Source organism: Zonotrichia leucophrys, unplaced genomic scaffold (genome assembly GCF_028769735.1).
Source record: "Zonotrichia leucophrys gambelii isolate GWCS_2022_RI unplaced genomic scaffold, RI_Zleu_2.0 Scaffold_48_389894, whole genome shotgun sequence".
NCBI lineage: Eukaryota > Metazoa > Chordata > Aves > Passeriformes > Passerellidae > Zonotrichia > Zonotrichia leucophrys.
Genome location: NW_026992253.1, coordinates 281,733 through 304,426, shown reverse-complemented (window position 1 = coordinate 304,426; position 22,694 = coordinate 281,733). Strand labels below are relative to the sequence as shown.

General features: G+C 57.9%; 1 protein-coding gene across 1 annotated transcript in view; it reads left to right on the top strand.

The window, feature by feature from the left end:
- DNM2 (dynamin 2) overlaps positions 1-22,694 on the top strand; it is a 39,573-nt gene that overhangs the window by 5,219 nt on the left and 11,660 nt on the right. The window contains 13 exon segments of the mRNA XM_064737273.1: positions 1,890-1,963; positions 4,996-5,145; positions 5,259-5,462; positions 6,918-7,016; positions 7,981-8,106; positions 9,371-9,515; positions 12,404-12,617; positions 13,366-13,433; positions 14,495-14,633; positions 15,877-15,963; positions 16,056-16,126; positions 18,721-18,772; positions 20,043-20,054. Coding sequence (XP_064593343.1) covers positions 1,890-1,963; positions 4,996-5,145; positions 5,259-5,462; positions 6,918-7,016; positions 7,981-8,106; positions 9,371-9,515; positions 12,404-12,617; positions 13,366-13,433; positions 14,495-14,633; positions 15,877-15,963; positions 16,056-16,126; positions 18,721-18,772; positions 20,043-20,054 — 1,441 coding nt within the window.

Here is a 22,694-nt window from a genome sequence, read left to right as displayed (position 1 = left end):
GGCTGGGACAAGGAAATCACCTGGATTATCCTGGGATAGGGGCTGGGACAAGGAAATCACCTGGATTACACCGGGATCGGGGCTGGGACAAGGAAATCACCTGGATTACACCGGGATTGGGGCTGGGACAAGGAAATCACCTGGATTAGCCCGGGATTGGGGCTGGGACAAGGGGATCACCTGGATTAGCCCGGGATTGGGGCTGGGACAAGGGGATCACCTGGATTAGCCCGGGATTGGGGATGGGACAAGGAAATCACCTGGATTATCCTGGGACAGGGGCTGGGGATCACCTCATTTCCCCCAGGATAGGGGCTGGGACAAGGAGATCACCTGGATTCCCCTGGGATCAGGGGCTGGGACAAGGAAATCACCTCAATTCCCTTGGGATCAGGGCTGGGACAAAGACAGAGCAGCAGAGCCAGAGATGTCAGACCCCACTTTGAGAGAATCACCCCGATCCCAGCATTCCCATCAGGATCCCCGTTCTCTCTGGGATTCCCTCTGGGATCTGCGGGGCCTCCCCGAGCTCCATCCCTGGGTCCATCGCACCTTTCCCCTCTTTCCCCGCCCGGGGCTGTCCCGGTTGGGCCCTTCCCGGAGCTGTCCCGGTTGGGCCCTGCCCGGGGCTGTCCCGGTTGGGCCCTTCCCGGAGCTGTCCCGGTTGGGCCCTTCCCGGGGCTGTCCCGGTTGGGCCCTTCCTTCCCGCCGGACCTGTCCTCCCGGTCGGGCAGGAAGTTCGTTTCCGGCTGTCACCGGCTCGGGGCTGTCACCAGCCCTGTCGGGGTTACACGCTGCTCAGGGTGACACGCTGCTCGGGGTGTTGTTGTTGTTGTTGGCGTGGCCGTGACGTGCGGGCCGGGCCGTTCCCGTCACAGCCGCTCCCGGGCCGTTATCGGTGCCCGTTCCCAGCAGACACTGCCCTGTCCCGGTCCCTGTCCCGTCCCCTGCTCGGGAAAGGGCGGGGACAGCCCCAGCCCAAAGTGGCCATTGCAGCACCGCCTTTTCCAGGCAGGATTCGCCCCAAAAAATCCTTCTGGGGCCAGGAATTCTGTGGGGATTTCCTGCTTTCCTTGGGGCCAGAAGGAATTCTGTGTGGATTTCCTGCTTTCCTTGGGGCTCTGCCCTCCCAGGAGTATCCTGTTATCCCAAAGGAGAGCAGGGATTGATCCAGAAGGAATTCTGTGTGGATTTCCTGCTTTCCTTGGGGCTCTGCCCTCCCAGGAATATCCTGTTCTCTCCCAAAGGAGAGCAGAGATTGATCCAGAAGGAATTCTGTGTGGATTTCCTGCTTTCCTTGGGGCTCTGCCCTCCCAGGAGTATCCTGTTATCCCAAAGGAGAGCAGGGATTGATCCAGAAGGAATTCTGTGTGGATTTCCTGCTTTCCTTGGGGCCAGAAGGAATTCTGTGTGGATTTCCTGCTTTCCTTGGGGCCAGAAGGAATTCTGTGTGGATTTCCTGCTTTCCTTGGGGGCTCTGCCCTCCCAGGAATATCCTGTTATCCCAAAGGAGAGCAGGGATTGATCCAGAAGGAATTCTGTGTGGATTTCCTGCTTTCCTTGGGGGCTCTGCCCTCCCAGGAGTATCCTGTTATCCCAAAGCAGAGCAGAGATTGATCCAGAAGGAATTCTGTGTGGATTTCCTGCTTTCCTTGGGGGCTCTGCCCTCCCAGGAATATCCTGTTATCCCAAAGGAGAGCAGGGATTGATCCAGAAGGAATTCTGTGTGGATTTCCTGCCTTCCCTTGGGGCTCTGCCCTCCCAGGAATATCCTGTTCTCTCCCAAAGCAGAGCAGGGATTGATCCCATGTGTTCCCAGCCCTCTCCCAGTGCTGGAGGAATCGATAGCATTAATTCATGTATTGACCCATCCTTTCAATGCCCTGCAGGGATTTCCTTCCCCGTGGCTCTGGGATCGTCACCCGCCGGCCTCTGATCCTGCAGCTCATCTTCTCCAAGACGGGTACGGGGCTGGAACACAGGGAATGGGGCTGGAACACAGACTGGGAATGGGGCTGGAACACAGACTGGGAACGGGGCTGGAAAATGGGGAATGGGGCTGGAACACTGGGAATGGGGCTGGAACACAAACGGGGAATGGGGCTGGAGCACAGGGAATGGGGCTGGAACACAAACTGGGAATGGGGCTGGAACACAAACTGGGAATGGGGCTGGAACCCAGGGAATAGGGCTGGAGCACAAACTGGAAATGGGGCTGGAACACAAACTGGGAATGGGGCTGGAACACAAACTGGGAATGGGGCTGGAACACTGGGAATGGGGCTGGAACACAAACTGGGAATGGGGCTGGAACACAAACTGGGAATGGGGCTGGAACACAGACTGGGAATGGGGCTGGAACACAAACTGGGAATGGGGCTGGAACACAGACTGGGAATGGGGCTGGACACAAACTGGGAATGGGGCTGGAACACAGACTGGGGATGGGGCTGGAACACAAACTGGGAATGGGGCTGGAACACAAACTGGGAATGGGGCTGGAACACAAACTGGGAATGGGGCTGGAAAACGGGGAATGGGGCTGGAAAACAAACTGGGGATGGGGCTGGAACACAAACTGGGGATGGGGCTGGAACACAAACTGGGGATGGGGCTGGAACACAGGGAATGGGGCTGGAACACAAACTGGGGATGGGGCTGGAACACAGACTGGGAATGGGGCTGGAACACAGACTGGGGATGGGGCTGGAACACTGGGAATGGGGCTGGAACACAAACTGGGAATGGGGCTGGAACACAGACTGGGAATGGGGCTGGAACACAAACTGGGAATGGGGCTGGAACACAGACTGGGAATGGGGCTGGAACACAAACTGGGAATGGGGCTGGAACACAAACTGGGAATGGGGCTGGAACACAGACTGGGAATGGGGCTGGAACACAAACTGGGAATGGGGCTGGAACACAACTGGGAATGGGGCTGGAACACAGGGAATGGGGCTGGAACACTGGGAATGGGGCTGGAACACAGACTGGGAATGGGGCTGGAACACAGACTGGGAATGGGGCTGGAACACAAACTGGGAATGGGGCTGGAACACAAACTGGGGATGGGGCTGGAACACAGACTGGGGATGGGGCTGGAACACAGACTGGGGATGGGGCTGGAACACAGACTGGGGATGGGGCTGGAACACAAACTGGGGATGGGGCTGGAACACAGACTGGGAATGGGGCTGGACACAAACTGGGAATGGGGTTGGAACACTGGGAATGGGGCTGGAACACAGACTGGGAATGGGGCTGGAACACAGGGAATGGGGCTGGAACACAAACTGGGAATGGGGCTGGAACACAAACTGGGAGTGGGGCTGGAACACAGACTGGGAATGGGGCTGGAACATAGAGTGGGAATGGGGCTGGAACACAAACTGGGAATGGGGCTGGAACACAAACTGGGAGTGGGGCTGGAACACAAACTGGGAATGGGGCTGGAACACAAACTGGGAATGGGGCTGGAACACAAACTGGGGATGGGGCTGGAACACAAACTGGGAATGGGGCTGGAACACAAACTGGGAATGGGGCTGGAACACAAACTGGGAATGGGGCTGGAACACAAACTGGGAATGGGGCTGGAACACTGGGAATGGGGCTGGAACACAGACTGGGGATGGGGCTGGAACACTGGGAATGGGGCTGGAACACAAACTGGGGATGGGGCTGGAACACAGACTGGGAATGGGGCTGGAACACAAACTGGGAATGGGGCTGGAACACAGACTGGGAATGGGGCTGGAACACAGACTGGGAATGGGGCTGGAACACAAACGGGGAATGGGGCTGGAGCACAGGGAGGGAGCTCAGTGTGAGCCCTGGGGTTTGCACACTGCAGCTCTCCCTCCCCCGGCTCCATCCGCTGCCCCCACGCTCCCACATTTCCCTGCTTATCAGGGAGGAATGTGTGGGAGAGCCCTGGGAATGCCTGGGAATGCCGGGGAGGCCACAGGAAAAGCAGAGCTGGCCGTGGGGGTGACTCCTTTTCCCAGCCAGGTTCCCTTGGTTGCCATCGGCCATCCCCATATCCGGGCAGATTTCCTTGGTCCCCTTCACCTCGGGCAGCCAGGCCAAAGCTTGCCTGGGTTTGGGTGAATCCCTGGTGCCCTCCTGGGGCCGAGCAGGGCCGGGCAGGGCCGGTTTTGGGGCCATGGCAGGGTTGGTGAGGGCTGAGGTGTCTGGGATGGTTCCAGCCCGGCAGCGCTGAGGTTTCCGCTCTGCCCGCACCGAGGGAAGGAGGAAGGAAATTGCACCATCCCAGCGGCCACAGCCCGGCCCCACAGCTGCTGCAATCCCTTTGTGGGGCAGATTGGCATCCAGGGGAGCTCCTGGGGGTCCCGAGCCCCTTCTTGGGATCCTGCAGCCCCTCCTGGGTGTCCTGCAGCCCCTCCTCATGTCCTGCAGCCCCTTCCCCACATTCTGCAGCCCCTTCCCCATGTCCTGCAGCCCCTTCCCCATGTCCTGCAGCCCCTTCCTCATGTCCTGCAGCCCCTTCCCCACATTCTGCAGCCCCTTCCCCATGTCCTGCAGCCCCTCCCCATGTCCTGCAGCCCCTTCTTGGGATCCTGCAGCCCCTCCTGGGTGTCCTGCAGCCCCTTCCCCATGTCCTGCAGCCCCTGCTGGGTGTTCTGCACCCCTTCTCCATATCCTGCAGCCCCTTCCCCATGTCCTGCAGCCCCTTCCCCATGTCCTGCACCCCTTCCTCATGTCCTGCAGCCCCTTCCTCATGTCCTGCAGCCCCTTCCCCATGTCCTGCAGCCCCTTCCCCATGTCCTGCAGCCCCTTCCTCATATCCTGCAGCCCCTTCCCCATGTCCTGCAGCCCCTTCCCCACATTCTGCAGCCCCTTCCCCACATCCCCCCAGATCCCCCTGCCCTGCTCCACCACATCCCCCCGAACATTCCACATTTCTCACACTCCCTGTTTCTCACACTCCCCGTTTCTCACACTCCCCATTTCTCACCCTCCCAATCCCAGAATATGCCGAGTTCCTGCACTGCAAGTCCAAGAAGTTCACGGATTTCGATGAGGTGCGGCAGGAGATCGAGGCGGAGACCGACCGGGTGACGGGCACCAACAAGGGCATCTCCCCCGTGCCCATCAACCTGCGCGTGTACTCGCCCCACGGTGAGGGAAAACCCCGGAAAACGGGGAGAATCTGGGAAAATCCGGGGCTTCTGGGGCCCTGCGGGAGCGAATCCATCAGGATCCCCCCTTGAGCCCCATCCGTGTCCCCCCAGTGCTGAACCTGACCCTGATCGACCTGCCCGGGATCACCAAGGTGCCCGTGGGGGATCAGCCGCAGGACATCGAGTTCCAGATCCGCGACATGATCCTGCAGTTCATCAGCAGGGAGAGCAGCCTGATCCTGGCCGTCACCCCGGCCAACATGGACCTGGCCAACTCGGACGCGCTCAAGATGGCCAAGGAGGTGGATCCGCAGGGTGAGGGATGGGCGGCGCTGCCGCCGCCTCCTCTTCGTCCTGCTCCTCATCCTCCTTGTCCTCCTTCTCATCATCCTCCTCTCCTCTCCATTCCGTGGGTCCCTGTTGTGCTGGGGTTCATTGGGATCAACCCACGGCCCCACAGGCCTGAGGATAAAGGGATGGGGATCGCTTCTTCATCCTCTTCTTCATCCTTCTCTCATCCTCCTTGTCCTCACCCTCCTCATCCTCCTCTCCTCTTCATTCCCTGGGTCCCCATTGTGCTGGGGTTCATTGGGACCAACCCTTGTCCCCACAGGCCTGAGGATAAAGGGATGGGGATTGCTTCCTCATCCTCTTCTTCATCCTTCTCCTCATCCTCCTTCTCCTCATCCTCCTCCTCGTTCTCATCCTCCTCATCCTCCTCTCCTCTCCATTCCGTGGGTCCCCGTTGTGCTGAGCTGGGGTTCATTGGGATCAACCCATGGCCCCACAGGCCTGAGGATAAAGGGATGGGGATCGCTTCTTCATCCTCTTCTTCATCCTTCTCTCATCCTCCTTGTCCTCATCCTCCTCCTCCTCCTCTCCTCTCCATTCCGTGGGTCCCTGTTGTGCTGGGGTTCATTGGGATCAACCCACGGCCCCACAGGCCTGAGGATAAAGGGTTTGGGATCGCTTCCTCATCCTCCTCTTCATCCTTCTCTCATCCTCCTTCTCCTCATCCTCCTCTCCTCTCCATTCCGTGGGTCCCTGTTGTGCTGGGCTAGGATTCATTGAGATCAACCCTTGGCCCCACAGGCCAGAGGATAAAGGGATGGGGATCGCTTCTTCATCCTCTTCGTCCTCCTCTCCTCATCTTCTTTGTCCTCCTCTCCTCATCCTCTTCGTCCTCCTTCTCATCCTCCTTGTCCTCACCCTCCTCCTCCTCCTCTCCTCTCCATTCCCTGGGTCCCCGCTGTGCTGGGGTTCATTGGGACCAGCCCTTGTCCCCACAGGCCTGAGGATAAAGGGTTTGGGATCACTTCCTCATCCTTCTCTTCATCCTTCTCTCATCCTCCTTCTCCTCATCCTCCTCATCTCCTCTTCTCTCTGTTCTGTGGGTCCCCGTTGTGTTGTGCTGGGGTTCATTGGGATCAACCCACGGCCCCACAGGCCTGAGGATAAAGGGATGGGGATCGCTTCCTCATCCTCCTCTTCATCCTTCTCTCATCCTCCTCCTCGTTCTCATCCTCCTCATCCTCCTCTCCTCTCCATTCCATGGGTCCCTGTTGTGCTGGGTTTCATTGGGACCAACCCTTGTCCCCACAGGCCTGAGGATAAAGGGATGGGGATCGCTTCCTCATCCTCCTCTTCATCCTTCTCTCATCCTCCTTCTCCTCATCCTCCTTGTCCTCACCCTCCTCCTCCTCCTCTCCTCTCCATTCCCTGGGTCCCCGCTGTGCTGGGGTTCATTGGGACCAACCCTTGTCCCCACAGGCCTGAGGACCATCGGGGTCATCACCAAGCTGGACCTGATGGACGAAGGCACCGACGCCCGGGACGTGCTGGAGAACAAACTGCTGCCCCTGCGGAGAGGTAGGGCCTGGCCTGGTCACCTGTGTGCCCTCAGGTCACTCTGTGTGTGCCCTCAGGTCACTGTGTGTCCCCTCAGGTCACTCTGTGTCCCCATGTCCCCCTCAGGTCACTGTGTGTGTCCCACTCAGGTCACTCTGTGTCCCCATGTCCCCCTCAGGTCACTCTGTATGTTCCACTCAGGTCGCTCTGTGTCCCCATGTCCCTGTCAGGTCACTCTGTGTGTCCCCTGTGTCCCACTCAGGTCACTCTGTGTGTGTCCCCATGTCCCCTCAGGTCACTCTGTGTCCCCCTCAGGTCAATTTGTGTGTCCCTAGTGTCCCTCCCTGGCTCCCCATGTCCCATGTCCTGGTGCATCCTGTCCATCCCACAGTCCCAGTGTCCCCAGGTCCCACGCTGTCCCCAGTGTCCCCCGGTGCCATCCGTCCATTCCCCCGCTGTCCCAGGTCCCAATGTCCGGTGCCATCCTGTTCCCCCTGTCACCTGTCCGTGCCACCGTGCTGCCCCATGCTGTCCCAGTGTCCCCAATGTCCCGTGCGGGCCCCACGCTGTCCCAATGTCCATGGTGCCATCCCATCTGCCCCACGCTGTCCCCAATGTCCCCGGTGCCATCCTGTCCATCCCCACGCTGTCCCCAATGTCCCCAATGTCCCCGGGTGCCATCCCGTCCATCCCCACGCTGTCCCCAATGTCCCCGGATGCCATCCCCACGCTGTCCCCAATGTCCCTGGTGCCATCCCACGTGTCCCCATCCCCGGTGCCACCCGGCTGTCCCCAATGTCCCCGGTGCCATCCCCCTGTCCCCATGCCCCCGGGTGCCATCCGCGTCCCCAATGTCCCCGGTGCCATCCCCACGCTGTCCCCAATGTCCCCGGTGCCATCCCGTGCTGTCCCCAATGTCCCCGGTGCCATCCCGCGCTGTCCCCAATGTCCCCGGTGCCATCCCGTGCTGTCCCCTCCGTGCCAGGCTACATCGGGGTGGTGAACCGCAGCCAGAAGGACATCGATGGCAAGAAGGACATCAGGGCCGCGCTGGCTGCCGAGCGCAAATTCTTCCTGTCACACCCGGCCTACCGCACTGGCGGCATGGGACGCGCACCTGCAGGGTGTCACCAGTGGATGCTTCTGCTCCTGTGGAAGGGTTATAGGGATGCTCCGGGAAGGAATTCCGTGGACGCATCTGTGGAAATGGATTTCCAGGTGGGACGCTTTGTGGAAAGGGAATTATCGTGGCAGCCTTCCTTGAATGGGATATCAGTGGACGCATTCTGGAATGAATGTCCATGATGCTCTGCTGGAAGGGATATCGGTGGATGCCTTCCTGTGGAAATGAATTCGTGGGACTGCCTCTGGAAGGGAGTATCGGGATGCCATTGGAAATGAATTCGGGAGCTCCTGTGGAATGGAATCGGTGATGCTTCTTGGAATGAATGTCAGTGGGACGCCTCTGTGGAAAGGGAGTACCGGTGGGACGCCCATCCTGCTGGGAAATGGTAATCCGGGTGGGACTGCCATTCCTGCTGGGAAATGGGAGTTATCCGGGTGGGACTGCCCTTCCTGTGGGAAATGGGAATTATCCGGGTGGGACTGCCCCTTCCCTGCTGGGAAATGGGAATTATCCAGGTGGGACAGCCCCTTCCCTGCTGGAAATGGGAATTTCCGGTGGGACTGCCATTCCCTGCTGGGAAATGGGAATTATCCGGTGGGACAGCCCTCTGCTCTTCCTGTGGGAAATGGGAGTTATCCGGGTGGGACTGCCATTCCTGCTGGGAAATGGGAATTATCCAGGTGGGACTGCCCCTTCCCTGCTGGGAAATGGGAATTATCTGGGTGGGACTGCCATTCCTGTGGGAAATGGGAATTATCCGGGTGGGACTGCCATTCCTGCTGGGAAATGGGAATTATCCGGGTGGGACTGCCCATTCCTGCTGGGAAAGGGGAGTTATCCAGGTGGGACTGCCCATTCCTGCTGGAAAATGGGAATTATCTGGGTGGACTGCCCTTTCTGCCCTTCTGCTGGAAAAGGAATTGTCAGTGGATGCCATTCCCGCTGAAATGATTGTCCCTGTGGATGCTCCCTGCTGCTCGTTTGCTGAAAAGGGAATTGTCTAGGTGGGACTGCCCATTTCTACCCATTCCTGCCTGGAAAAGGGGAATTATCCAGGTGGGACAGCCCCTTCCTGCTCATTCCTGCCTGGAAAAGGAATTTATCTGGGTGGGACTGCCCCTTCCTGCCCATTCCTGCCTGGAAAAGGGGAATTTTTGGGGTGGAACAGCCCATTCTCACCTGGAAAAGTAGAATTTTCGGCTGGGACTCCATTCCCACCTGGAAAAGCAGAATTTTCCGGGTGGGACAGCCCCTTCCCACCTGGAAAAATGCGAATTTCCCGTCTGAGTTTTGGCCGTGCCCCTGCAGCAACTGACCAACCACATCCGGGAGTCGCTGCCGTCGCTGCGCAGCAAGCTGCAGAGCCAGCTGCTCTCCCTGGAGAGGAGGGGAGAGTACGATTAGGAAGGAAAAGTTTGCTGATGGGTGGCTCGAGGTCATGGAGGGAATGGCTCGGAAGGCTGGATTGCTGTGATGGAGGATGATGGATGATGGATGGATGATGGATGGATGATGGATGGAGGGATGATGGATGGATGGATGATGGATAGATGATGGATGGATGATGGATGGATGATGATGGATGGATGAGATGGATGGAGGGATGGATGGATGATGGATGGATGATGATGATGATGATGATGGATGATGGATGTGATGGATGGATGATGGAGGGATGGATGGATGTGATGATGGATGGATGATGGATGGATGGATGGATGATGGATGATGGATGATGGATGGATGGATGATGAGATGGATGGATGGATGATGGATGGATGATGGATGATGGATGATGGATGTGATGAATCATGGATGGATGGATGTGGATGGATGATGATGGATGGATGATGATGGATGGATGATGGATGATGGATGGATGGATGATGGATGATGGATGGATGGATGGATGGATGATGATGAGGAGGGAGATGGATGGATGATGGATGATGATGGATGGATGGATGATGGATGGATGGATGGATGGATGGATGATGGATGGATGGATGGATGATGGATGGATGGATGGATGATGGATGGATGGATGGAGGGATGGATGATGGATGGATGGATGGATGATGGATGGATGATGGATGAGGATGGATGATGGATGGATGAGGGATGGATGGATGATGGATGGATGGATGATGGATGGATGGATGGATGATGGATGGATGGATGATGGATGATGGATGGATGATGGATGGATGTGATGGATGGATGATGGATGGATGGATGGATGGATGGATGGATGGATTGGATGGATGGATGGATGATGATGATGGATGGATGATGGATGGATGGATGATGGATGGATGGATGATGGATGGATGGATGATGGATGGATGATGATGGATGATGGATGATGGTGATGGATGGATGGATGATGGATGGATGGATGATGATGGAGGAGGGATGGATGATGGATGTGATGATGGATGGAGATGGATGATGGATGGATGATGGATGGATGGATGGATGGATGGATGGATGGATGATGGATGGATGGATGATGGATGATGGATGATGATGGATGGATGGATGTGATGGATGTGATGGATGGATGTGATGGATGGATGGATGGATGGATGATGATGGATGATGGATGATGGATGATGGATGATGGATGGATGGATGGATGATGGATGGATGATGGATGGATGGATGGATGATGGATATGATGGATGAGATGATGATGGATGGATGGAGATGGATGATGGATGGATGATGGATGGATGGATGGATGGATGGATGATGGATGGATGGATGATGATGGATGATGGATGATGGATGGATGGATGGATGATGGATGGATGATGGATGGATGATGGATGATGGATGGATGGATGGATGATGATGGATGATGATGGATGAGATGGATGGATGATGGATGGATGGATGATGGATGGATGGATGGATGGATGGATGGATGGATGGATGATGGATGGATGGATGATGGATGGATGATGGATGATGGATGGATGGATGATGGATGGATGGATGATGGATGGATTGAGATGATGATGGATGGATGGATGTGATGGATGGATGGATGGATGATGGATGGATGGATGGATGATGGATGGATGGATGATGATGGATGATGGATGATGGATGATGGATGGATGGATGGATGGATGGATGGATGGATGGAGGGATGATGGATGGATGATGGATGGATGGATGATGGATGGATGGATGGATGGATGATGGATGGATGGATGGATGATGGATGGATGATGGATGGATGATGGATGATGGATGGATTGATGGATGGATGGATGATGATGATGGATGGATGATGGATGGATGATGGATGGATGGATGTGATGGATGGATGATGGATGATGATGGATGATGGATGGATGATGGATGATGGATGGATGGATGGATGGATGATGGATGGTATGGATGATGGATGGTGATGGATGGATGGATATGGATGGATGGATGATGGATGGATGTGATGTGATGGATGGTGATGGATGGATGATGGATGGATGATGGATGTGATGGATGATGATGGATGGATGGATGATGGATGGATGGATGGATGATGGATGGATGATGGATGGATGGATGGATGGATGGATGGATGGATGGTGATGGATGGATGGATGGGATGTGGATGGATGGATGATGGATGGATGATGGATGGATGATGGATGGATGATGGATGGATAGGATGGAGATGGATGGATGGTGATGGATGGATGGATGGATGGATGGATGGATGGATGATGGATGGATGGATGATGGATGGATGGATGTGATGGATGATGGATGGATGATGGATGGATGATGGATGGATTGGATGATGGAGGATGATGGATGGATGGATGATGGATGGATGATGAATGGATGGAGGGATGGATGGATGGATGGATGGATGGATGGATGATGGATGGATGGATGGATGGATGTGATGATGGATGGATGGATGGATGATGGATGGATATGATGGATGGATGATGGATGGATGTGATGGATGATGGATGATGGATATGTATGGATGGAGAGATGATGGATGGATGGATGATGGTATGATGGATGATGGATGGATGATGGATGAGGATGGATGAATGGATGGATGGATGGAGATGGATGGATGATGAGATGATGGATGGATGATGAGTGGATGATGGATGGATGATGGGATGGATGGATGATGATGGATGATGGATGATGATGGATGATGGATCATGGATGGATGGATGATGGACAATGGATGATGGATGGGGAAAATCCCTGCTGGGAGCGTGGCTCTGTCCCTCCCGTACAGAACCCTGGGATTTGCACTGTCCCAGCCCAGCTGGGGGAATTGGGCGTTTCTGCCCCCTCATTGCCGTTCCTGCCCCAGGATGGTGCAGCAGTTCGGGGTGGACTTTGAGAAGAGGATCGAGGGCTCGGGGGACCAGGTGGACACTCTGGAGCTCTCCGGGGGCGCCAGGATCAACCGGATTTTCCACGAGAGGTTTCCCTTCGAGCTGGTCAAGGTGGGAATGGGGGAGTTCCCTCTCCTTGGGGGCTTCTCCGACCCAAACCGTCCCTGAGCCCGTAAAAATCCCAAAATTTGGGGCAGGTGAAACAGCAGGGGCTGCAGGGATGGTCCGTCCTTGTGGCGTGGCTCCTCTGTGGCTGCTGGACTGTGGGACAGTCCTGATTCCTGATTCCTGATTTATGACTTTTGATTGATTTCTGATTGATTCCTGATTTCTGATTGATTCCTGATTTCTGATTCTTCATTGATTCTCAATTTATTCCTGATTTCTGATTGATTCCTGATTTCTGATTGATTCCTGATTTCTGATTCTTCATTGATTCCCGATTGATTCCTGATTGATTCCTGACACCTGGTTCCTGATAAATTCCCAATTCCTTATTTCTGATTCCTGGTTGATTCCCAATTCCTGATTCCTGATTGATTTCTAATTTCTGGTTTTTTATTCCTGATTTCTGATTTTTTATTCCTGAATCCTGATTTATTTCTCGTTTTTCATTCCTGATTTCTGATTCCCGAGTCCTGATTGATTCCTGATTTCTGATTTTTTTATTCCTGAATCCTGATTGATTTCTGGTTTTTTGATTCCTGATTTCTGATTCCCGAATCCCGATTGATTCCTAATTTCTGATTCCTGGTTCCTGATTTTTAATTCCTGGTTGATTCCTCATACCTGATTCCTGATTGATTTATGATTTTTGATTCCTGATTCCTGATTGATTCCCAATTCCCGATTCCCACAGATGGAATTCGACGAGAAGGATCTGAGGCGGGAGATCAGCTACGCCATCAAGAACATCCACGGGGTGAGGCAAGTACCCCCCAGCCCCCCCAGGCTGCCAGGGAAAGCTGGCAAGGGCCCTCCCGCAGGAGAAATCCCCTCTGCTGAGCAGGAGATGGTTCTGCAGGAGCAGAATGGAGGAGCTGCCTCTGCCAGAGCTGGGAATCGCCCCCTGGGATGGGGCCCTGTCCCAATCCCACCCAATCCCACCCCAATCCCACCCCAATCCCACCCAATCCCACCCCAATCCCACCCAATCCCACCCCAATCCCATCCCAGAGCTGGGAATCGCTCCCTGGGATGGGGCCCTGTCCCAATCCCACCCCAATCCCACCCCAATCCCACCCCAATCCCACCCCAATCCCACCCAATCCCACCCCAATCCCACTCAATCCCACCCCATCCCACCCAATCCCACCCAATCCCACCCCAGTCCCACTCAATCCCACCCAGTCCCATCCCAGAGCTGGGAATCGCTCCCTGGGATGGGGCCCTGTCCCAATCCCACCCAATCCCACCCCAGTCCCACCCAATCCCACCCCAATCCCATCCCAATCCCACCCCAATCCACTCAATCCCACTTCAATCCCACCCCATCCCACCCAATCCCACCCAATCCCACCCCAATCCCACTCAATCCCACCCCAAAGCTGGGAATCGCTCTCTGGGATGGGGCTCTGTCCCAGTCCCACCCAATCCCACCCCAATCCCACCCAATCCCACCCCAATCCCACCCAATCCCACCCCAATCCCACCCCAATCCCACCCCAATCCCACCCAATCCCACCCCAATCCCATCCCAAAGCTGAGAATTGCTCCCTGGGATGGGGCCCTGTCCCAATCCCACCCCAATCCCACCCCAATCCACTCAATCCCATCCCAGAGCTGGGAATCGCTCCCTGGGATGGGGCCCTGTCCCAATCCCCCCCAATCCCACCCAATCCCACCCCAATCCCACCCCATCCCACCCAATCCACCCCAATCCCCCCCAATCCCACCCCAATCCCACCCCATCCCACCCATTCCCCCCAATCCCACCCAATCCCCCCCACCCCATCGTGACCCCGCTGTTCCCTCCCCCCGGGCTCCAGGACGGGGCTGTTCACACCAGACCTGGCCTTCGAGGCCATTGTGAAGAAGCAGGTGGTGAAGCTGAAGGAGCCGTGCCTGAAATGTGTGGATCTGGTGATCCAGGAGCTCATCAACACCGTGCGCCAGTGCACCAGTAAGGTACTGGTCAGCCCAGGGACCAGTGGGGACTGGTCAGCCCAGGGACACCCGTGGGGACTGGTCAGCCTGGGGACAGTGAGGGACTGGTCACCAGTAAGGTACTGGTCAGCCTGGGGACAGTGAGGGACTGGTCAGCCTGGGGACACCAGTGAGGGACTGGTCACCAGTAAGGTACTGGTCAGCCCAGGGACACCAGTGAGGGACTGGTCAGCCCAGGGACACCCGTGGGGACAGTGAGGGACTGGTCACCAGTAAGGTACTGGTCAGCCCAGGGACACCAGTGAGGGACTGGTCACCAGTAAGGTACTGGTCAGCCCGGGGACAGTGAGGGACTGGTCAGCCCAGGGACACCAGTGAGGGACTGGTCAGCCCAGTATGGTACTGGTCAGGCTGGGGACAGTGAGGGACTGGTCACCAGTAAGGTACTGGTCAGCCCGGGGACACCAGTGAGGGAATGGTCACCAGTAAGGTACTGGTCAGCCCGGGGACAGTAAGGCACTGGTCAGCCCAGTGCTGGGGTTCTGTGGGGTTTGGTGTGGTTTGGTGGGGTTTGCTGGGATTTGATGGGGTTTGGTGTGGTTTGGTGGGGAGTGGTGCGATTTGGTGGGACTTGGCAGGGTTTGGTGGGGTTTGATGGGGTTTGGTGGGATTTGATGGGGGTTTGGTGAGGTTTGGCAGGGTTTAATGGAGTTTGTTGGGGTTTGGGGGGCTTGGTAGGATTTGCTGAGGTTTGGTGGGGAGTGGTGGAGTTTGGCAGGGTTTGGTGGGGGTTTGGTGTGGTTTGGCAGGGTTTGGTGTGGTTTGGCAGGGTTTGGCAGGGTTTGGCAGGGTTTGGTGTGGTTTGGCGGGGTTTGGCAGGGTTTGGTGTGGTTTGGCAGGTTTGGCGGGGTTTGGCAGGGTTTGGCAGGGTTTGGCAGGGTTTGGTGTGGTTTGGCGGGGTTTGGCAGGGTTTGGTGTGGTTTGGCAGGGTTTGGTGGGGTTTGGCAGGGTTTGGCAGGGTTTGGTGTGGTTTGGCGGGGTTTGGTGTGGTTTGGCAGGGTTTGGCAGGGTTTGGCAGGGTTTGGTGTGGTTTGGCAGGGTTTGGCAGGGTTTGGTGTGGTTTGGCAGGGTTTGGCGGGGTTTGGCGGGCGCTGCTCCCCTTGGAGCTGCCTGGGAGCCTCCATCCCACCCGCTCTCCCCTTTTCCCCTTTTCCCCTTTTCCCCTTTTCCCCTTTTCCCCTTTTCCCCTTTTCCCCTGTCCCAGCTGGGCTCGTACCCCCGGCTGCGGGAGGAGACCGAGCGCATCGTCACCACCCACATCCGCGAGAGGGAGGGCAAAACCAAGGACCAGGTGAGCCCCAGCACCCCCAGAGCGGGGAGGATTCACCCCAAAATCCCATTGAAAATCCCATTTTCTCCCCTTTGACTCCTGGTTTCCCCCAGATCCTGCTGCTCATCGACATCGAGCTCTCCTACATCAACACCAACCACGAGGATTTCATCGGCTTCGCCAAGTGAGTCCTTTCCCGGGGGGGGCAATTCCCACACCCCCACATCCCCCCGTGGTCTGGGGGCTGCGCTGGCCTGGTGGGGGACCCCGGGGTCCCCACATCCCCCCAGCACCCGTTCCCTCAGGTTTGGGCAATGGCAAAGGGGGGAATTGGGGTGTTGGGGCAGTTGGAGCTGCCCCGGGGCAGGAATTGCTGCTCCCTGTGCCCTCTGTCCCTCCTCATCCTCTCTCCTGCCCCCTTCCCTGGACTCTCCCTGGTGTTTTCCAGCCCCAGGGTGCTGGAGCCCCCCCTGCCCTGCCCCTTCCATTCCCACCCTCCTCCTCCTCCTCCTCCTCCTGTTTTTTCTTCTCTTTTCCCCCTTTTTTCTCTCTTTCCTCTCGGCTCACACTCCCTGCTCTCTGCTGTTCCCCCCGGATCCATCACCTCTCTCTGTCTCTGGACTCTGCTGCTCCTCTCCTGCCCCAGCTGTTTCACTGAGCAGCACGTGGCCAGCGGGTGGGTACCGGGGCACCCCGAGGGGCATCTGCCCCTGCCCAGGGCACCCCAAGGGGCATCTGCCCCTGCCCAGGGCACCCAGGGCACCCCGAGGGGCAGTTCCCCCTGCCCAGGGCACCCCGAGGGGCATCTGCCCCTGCCCAGGGCACCCCGAGGGGCAGTTCCCCCTGCCCAGGGCACCCCGAGGGGCATCTGCCCCTGCCCAGGGCACCCCGAGGGGCATCTGCCCCTGCCCAGGGCACCCCGAGGGGCAGTTCCAGGGCACCCCGAGGGGCAGTTCCCCCTGCCCAGGGCACCCAGGGCACCCCGAGGGGCAGTTCCAGGGCACCCTGAGGGGCAGTTCCAGGGCACCCCGAGGGGCAGTTCCAGGGCACCCTGAGGGGCAGTTCCAGGGCACCCTGAGGGGCAGTTCCCCCTGCCCAGGGCACCCCGAGGGGCAGTTGCCCCTGCCCAGGGCACCCCAAGGGGCAGTTCCAGGGCACCCCAAGGGGCAGTTCCCCCTGCCCAGGGCACCCCAGAGCTTCCCTGGGGGCTGGGGGGCTCCCCTTGGGTTTGGGATCCTGGAGCTTTTCCCGTTTCAGCCTTGGAATTGGGATCCAGGGAGATTTTCCTTTGGGTGTGGGATCCTGGAGCTTTTCCCAGTTCAGCTTTGGAACTGGGATCCTGGAGCTTCTCCTGGGTTTGGGATCCTGGAGCTTCTCCTTGGGTTGGGATCCTGGAGCTTCTCCTTGGGTTTGGGATCCCAGAGCTTCTCCTTGGTTTGGGATCCTGGAGCTTCTCTTTGGGTTTGGGATCCTGGAGCTTCTCCTTGGTTTGGGATCCTGGAGCTTCTCCTTGGGTTTGGGATCCTGGAGCTTCTCCTTGGGTTGGGATCCTGGAGCTTCTCCTTGGTTTGGGATCCCAGAGTTTCTCCTTGGGTTGGGATCCTGGAGCTTCTCTTTGGGATCCTGGAGCTTCTCCTTGGGTTGGAATCCTGGAGCTTCTCCTTGGGTTTGGGATCCCAGAGCTTCTCCTTGGGATCCTGGAGCTTCTCCTTGGTTTGGGATCCTGGAGCTTCTCCTTGGTTTGGGATCCTGGAGCTTCTCCTTGGTTTGGGATCCTGGAGCTTCTCCTTGGTTTGGGATCCTGGAGCTTCTCTTTGGGATCCTGGAGCTTCTCCTGGGTTTGGGATCCTGGAGCTTCTCCTTGGGTTTGGGATCCTGGAGCTTCTCCTTGGGTTTGGGATCCCAGAACTTCTCCTTGGTTTGAGATCCCGGAGCTTCTCCTTGGTTTGGGATCCTGGAGCTTCTCCTTGGGTTGGGATCCTGGAGCTTCTCCTTGGGTTTGGGATCCTGGAGCTTCTCCTTGGTTTGGGATCCTGGAGCTTTTCCTTGGGTTTGGGATCCTGGAGCTTCTCCTTGGTTTGGGATCCTGGAGCTTCTCCTTGGTTTGGGATCCTGGAGCTTCTCTTTGGGATCCTGGAGCTTCTCCTTGGGTTTGGGATCCTGGAGCTTCTCTTTGGGTTGGGATCCCAGAGCTTCTCCATGGTTTGGGATCCCAGAGTTTCTCCATGGTTTGGGATCCCAGAGTTTCTCCTCCCCGTCCATCTGGAGCTCCCCCAGCTGGGCCCTGCCCAGGGGTCCCGGAGGAGCCGTCGGGCAGGGAGGGCACCCCCAGACCCCCCAGACCCCCCAGAGGCCCGGGTGGGTGGGTGGGTGGGAGCGCCCCCTCCCCACGTGCTGCTCTAACGGATTTCCCGGATTTTGTTCCCGCTCCTGGCTCTCGGTTCCGCCCCTCGGTGCTCAGGAGAGACAGGTAGCTTTTCCCTCTGGTGCAGGTAACGCTCCATCCCAATCCTGACCCCATCCAGGGGGGATTTTGGGTGTTTCTGGAAGCTCCTGGTGGTCGGAATTCCCTCGGGAATGTGCAGCCTCTGCTCCCCCTGGAGCCCTGGGGATCCCGAGGAGGAGATCCCGGTGTCCCATCCCCTCTCTGTGCGCTCTGTCCTGGGCAAACCTCGGGAGAAACCTCGGGAAGGGGCTCTGGAATTCCGCCCTTCGGATCAGCTCCTCACCTTCCTCTTCCTCACCTCAAAATCCCGTTTTTTTCCCTTTTTTCCCCAGCGCCCAGCAGCGGAACACTCAGATCAACAAGAAGAGAGCGATCCCAAACCAGGTACAGCCAGAAACTCCTGCAATTCCTCCTCCTCCTCATCCTCATCCTCCTGCTCCGAGCCAGGCAGGGGGGATCCAGCCCCATCCACAAACCCTGACAGCCAAGGGCTTGGGGAAAGCAGAGTGGGAGAGGAATTCCTGCCTGAAAACCGCAGGATTTGGGACAAAACGGGCGGGAGGTGCAGCCCTGGGAGAGGGGGGGAGGGACTGGGAACCGGGGGGACCCTGGGGTGACATTGGGGTGTCCCAGGAGGGCCCTGGGGTGACACTGGGGTGTCCCAGGGTGTCTCAGGAGGACCCCAGGATGTCCCGAGATGACCCTGGGGTGTCCCACAAGGACCCTGGGGTGTCCCAGGATCACCCCAGGGTGCCCCAAGATGACCTTGGAATGTCCCAAGATGACCCTGGGGTGTCCCAAGATGACCCTGGGGTGTCCCAAGGTGTCCCAGGAGGACCCTGGGGTGTCCTGGGATGACCCTGGGGTGTCCGAGGGTGACCCCAGGGTGTCGCCACAGCACCCCAGGGTGTCCCAGAGACCCCGGGTGTCCCCCATCCCCGAGGTGCCCAAGACCCAGGGTGTCCCAGCACGCCCAGGTGCCCAGATCACCCCGGATGTCCCCACAGCACCCCAGGGTGTCCCAGGAGAGCCTTGGGGTGTCCCAGGACAACACTGGGGTGTCCCCACATCATCCCAGGGTGTCCCCACAGCACCCTGGGGTGTCCCAGGAGGGTCCCAGGATGACCCCGGGGTGTCCCCACAGCACCCCGGGGTGTCCCCACAGCACCCTGGGGTGTCCCCAGAAGAGTGTCCCCAGGGCCCGGGATGCCCAGGATGTCCCACAGCACCCGGGCCGGATGTCCCCACAGCACCCAGGGTGTCCTCAGATGGTGTCCCATGAGGTGGCCCAGATCACCCCGGGTGTCCCCACATCACCCTGGGGTGTCCCCACAGCACCCTGGGGTGTCCACAAGCCGGTGTCCCACCCTCCAGCCCCGGTGCCAGGCAGGGTAGCAGGACCCCTGCCCCCAGCCCCTGGGTGTCCCCGCGCACCCCGGGGTTCAACGGGATGCCCCATACACGCATGCAGGGGTTTTGTGTCGCTGGTTCTCCTGCTCCTGCCTTTTTTTATCTTGCTGCCCCGACGCCCTCCGAGCTTCCTGGATCCTTATCCATGTACCCGTCTCCTCTCCTGCTTTTCCTCGCCCCTTTTTTTTTTTTTTTTTTTTTTCTTCTTTTTGTGTTTTTCCCCCTTAATTTTGCACGCCCAAAGGGGGAGATCCTGGTAAGTACCACGGAGCGGGGTCGTGCTGGGACAGCGCCCGGCCCTGCCCGGGAGCAGCCCCCCAAAAACCCCAAAACGCCCCAAAAACACCCCAAAAAGTGCCCAGGATGGAGGAGGCTGGTGGGAACAGGGGATGGAATTCCCAGAGGGAGCAGAGATTTGGGTTTGTGCTGGGACAAACCCAAATTCCCAGTTCCAAATGCTGGGATTCCCAAATCTGGGATTCGGGAGGCCGAAATCTCTTTGATTCAGCGCAGAATTCCTGTGGGGGGTGAGATTTCCTCAATTCCTCTGGGAACAAACGGAGGGAAGGGCTGGGAGTTGATTTCTCCCCCAAATTCCCTTTTTTGGAGGGATTTGGGATCAGAATTCCCAACCTGGCTGCTCCCAGCGCACAGAGCTCCTCCCTCCTGGGCCAAGGAGGGCAGAATTCACTCTTGGGGGGTCCCGGGGGTCCCTCTGCGCCCCCCCAGACCCTTCCCTGCTTTGGGAACGTGGGAATGTCTGAGAGGGAATCCTTCCCAGCCCCATTTGGGATTTACTGGGCAGGAAAATTGGGATAATGGCGTGGATCCTGCTCTGGACACAGCTGGGATGGCAGAGCTGAAGTGTTTTATCAATGTTGGATTCTCCCAAAATTTTATTTCACGGAGCTGCTGCTCCTTCCAGGAGGGTTTGTGCCCCCCATTATTCCATGGATCCAGCAGGGTTTGTGCCCCCATTCCATGGCAGATCCAGCAGGGTTTGTGCCCCCGTTATTCATGACCAGCTGGGTTGTGCCCATTCATGTCCAGCTGGTTGTGCCCCATTCCATGGATCCATGCAATCCGCGGTTTTGCCCATTCCATGGATCCCAGCTGGGTTTGTGCCCCATTATTCCATGGATCCCATCAGATCCAGCAGGGTTTGTGCCCCCATTCCATGATCCCATGGCAGATCCGAGGGTTGTGCCCCCATTCCATGGCAGATCCAGCAGGGTTTGTGCCCCCATTCCATGGATCCCAATCACAGATCCAGCAGGGTTTGTGCCCCCATTATTCCATGGATCCAGCAGGGTTTGTGCCCCCATTCCATGGATCCCCATCACAGATCCAGCAGGGTTTGTGCCCCCATTCCATGGATCCCCATGGCAGATCCAGCAGGGTTTGTGCCCCCATTCCATGGCAGACCCAGCAGGGTTTGTGCCCCAGTTATTCCATGGATCCAGCAGGGTTTGTGCCCCCCATTATTCCATGGATCCCCATGGCAGATCCAGCAGGGTTTGTGCCCCCGTTATTCCATGGATTCCCGTCTCAGACCCGGCCCTTTCCCGGCCCTTCAGACACTCCCAGGTCCCCTGGAAGCTCCCGGGCACCCCCGGAGCCCCCCGGTTCCGTTCCCTCCCTCGGGGTCGCGGCGGGAAGGGCGGAGCGCTGGCAATTGGGGAGGGGAGCCCCAAAACCGCCCCTGCTTTCACCAAAATCCGTCGGTTTTAAAGGAACTTCCTCCCCCCTGCTCCCTCTCCCTTTTCCCCTCAGAATCCCCCCCTCTCCCATTCCCTGCTCTCCCCTTGTTCCTTTCAGCCCCTTTTCCTCACCATCCCTTTTCCCAGTAACCCCCCAAGCCCCCCCTGGACCCCCGGCTTTGCCCCCATCCCTTCCTGCCCCAGTTCCTTTAAAACCCGCTCGGATCCAATCCCGGGCTGGTTCCCAGACGGGAACGGGGATCTGGGAGGTGAAATTGAAATCCTCATCCCTGGGAGGTGAAACCCCCTCCCCTCAATTCCGGGCTCTGGGAGGTGAATCCCCCTCCTGCCCCTCAATTCCGGGGCTTTCGGAGGTGAATCCCCCTCCCCTCAATTCCGGGCTCTGGGAGGTGAATCCCCCTCCCTGCCCCTCAATTCCGGGCTTTTCGGAGGTGAAACCCCCTCCCCTCAATTCCGGGCTCTCCGTCCTTCCCGCGTCCATGCCTAACCCGGTTCCGTGTCCAACCCGGTTCCGTGTCCAACCCGGTTCCGTGTCCAACCCGGTTCCGTGTCCAACCCGGTTCCGTGTCCAACCCGGTTCCGTGTCTAACCCGGTTCCGTGTCTAACCCGGTTCCGTGCCTAACCCGGTTCCGTGCCTAACCCGGTTCCGTGTCCAACCCGGTTCTGTGCCTAACCCGGTTCCGTGTCCAACCCGGTTCCGTGTCCAACCCGGTTCCGTGTCCAACCCGGTTCCGTGTCTAACCCGGTTCCGTGCCTAACCCGGCTCTGCCCCTGCCCGGCGCTGCTCCCGCTGAGCCCCAGCACTAACCCGGGATGGGCTGGGATAACCCGGGATAGCCCCGGGATGGGCAGCTGGGACACGGGATGGGCTGGGATGGCTCCGGGATCACTGGGATCCAGCTGTGGGATTGTGGTGGGGTGACTGTCGGATCCAGCTGTGGGCTCCAGCTGTGGCATCGCTGTGGGATAACAGCTCCAGCTGTGGATCCTGCTGTGGGATCAGCTGTGGGATAACCGCTCCAGCTGTGGATGCTGGATAACAGCTGTGGATCGCTCGCTGGATCTGGCTGTGGGATTGCGTGGGTCCAGTGTGGGATAACCGGGCTCCAGCTGTGGATCCAGCTGTGGGATCTGGCTGTGGGATAACCGGGCTCCAGCTGTGGGATCCAGCTGT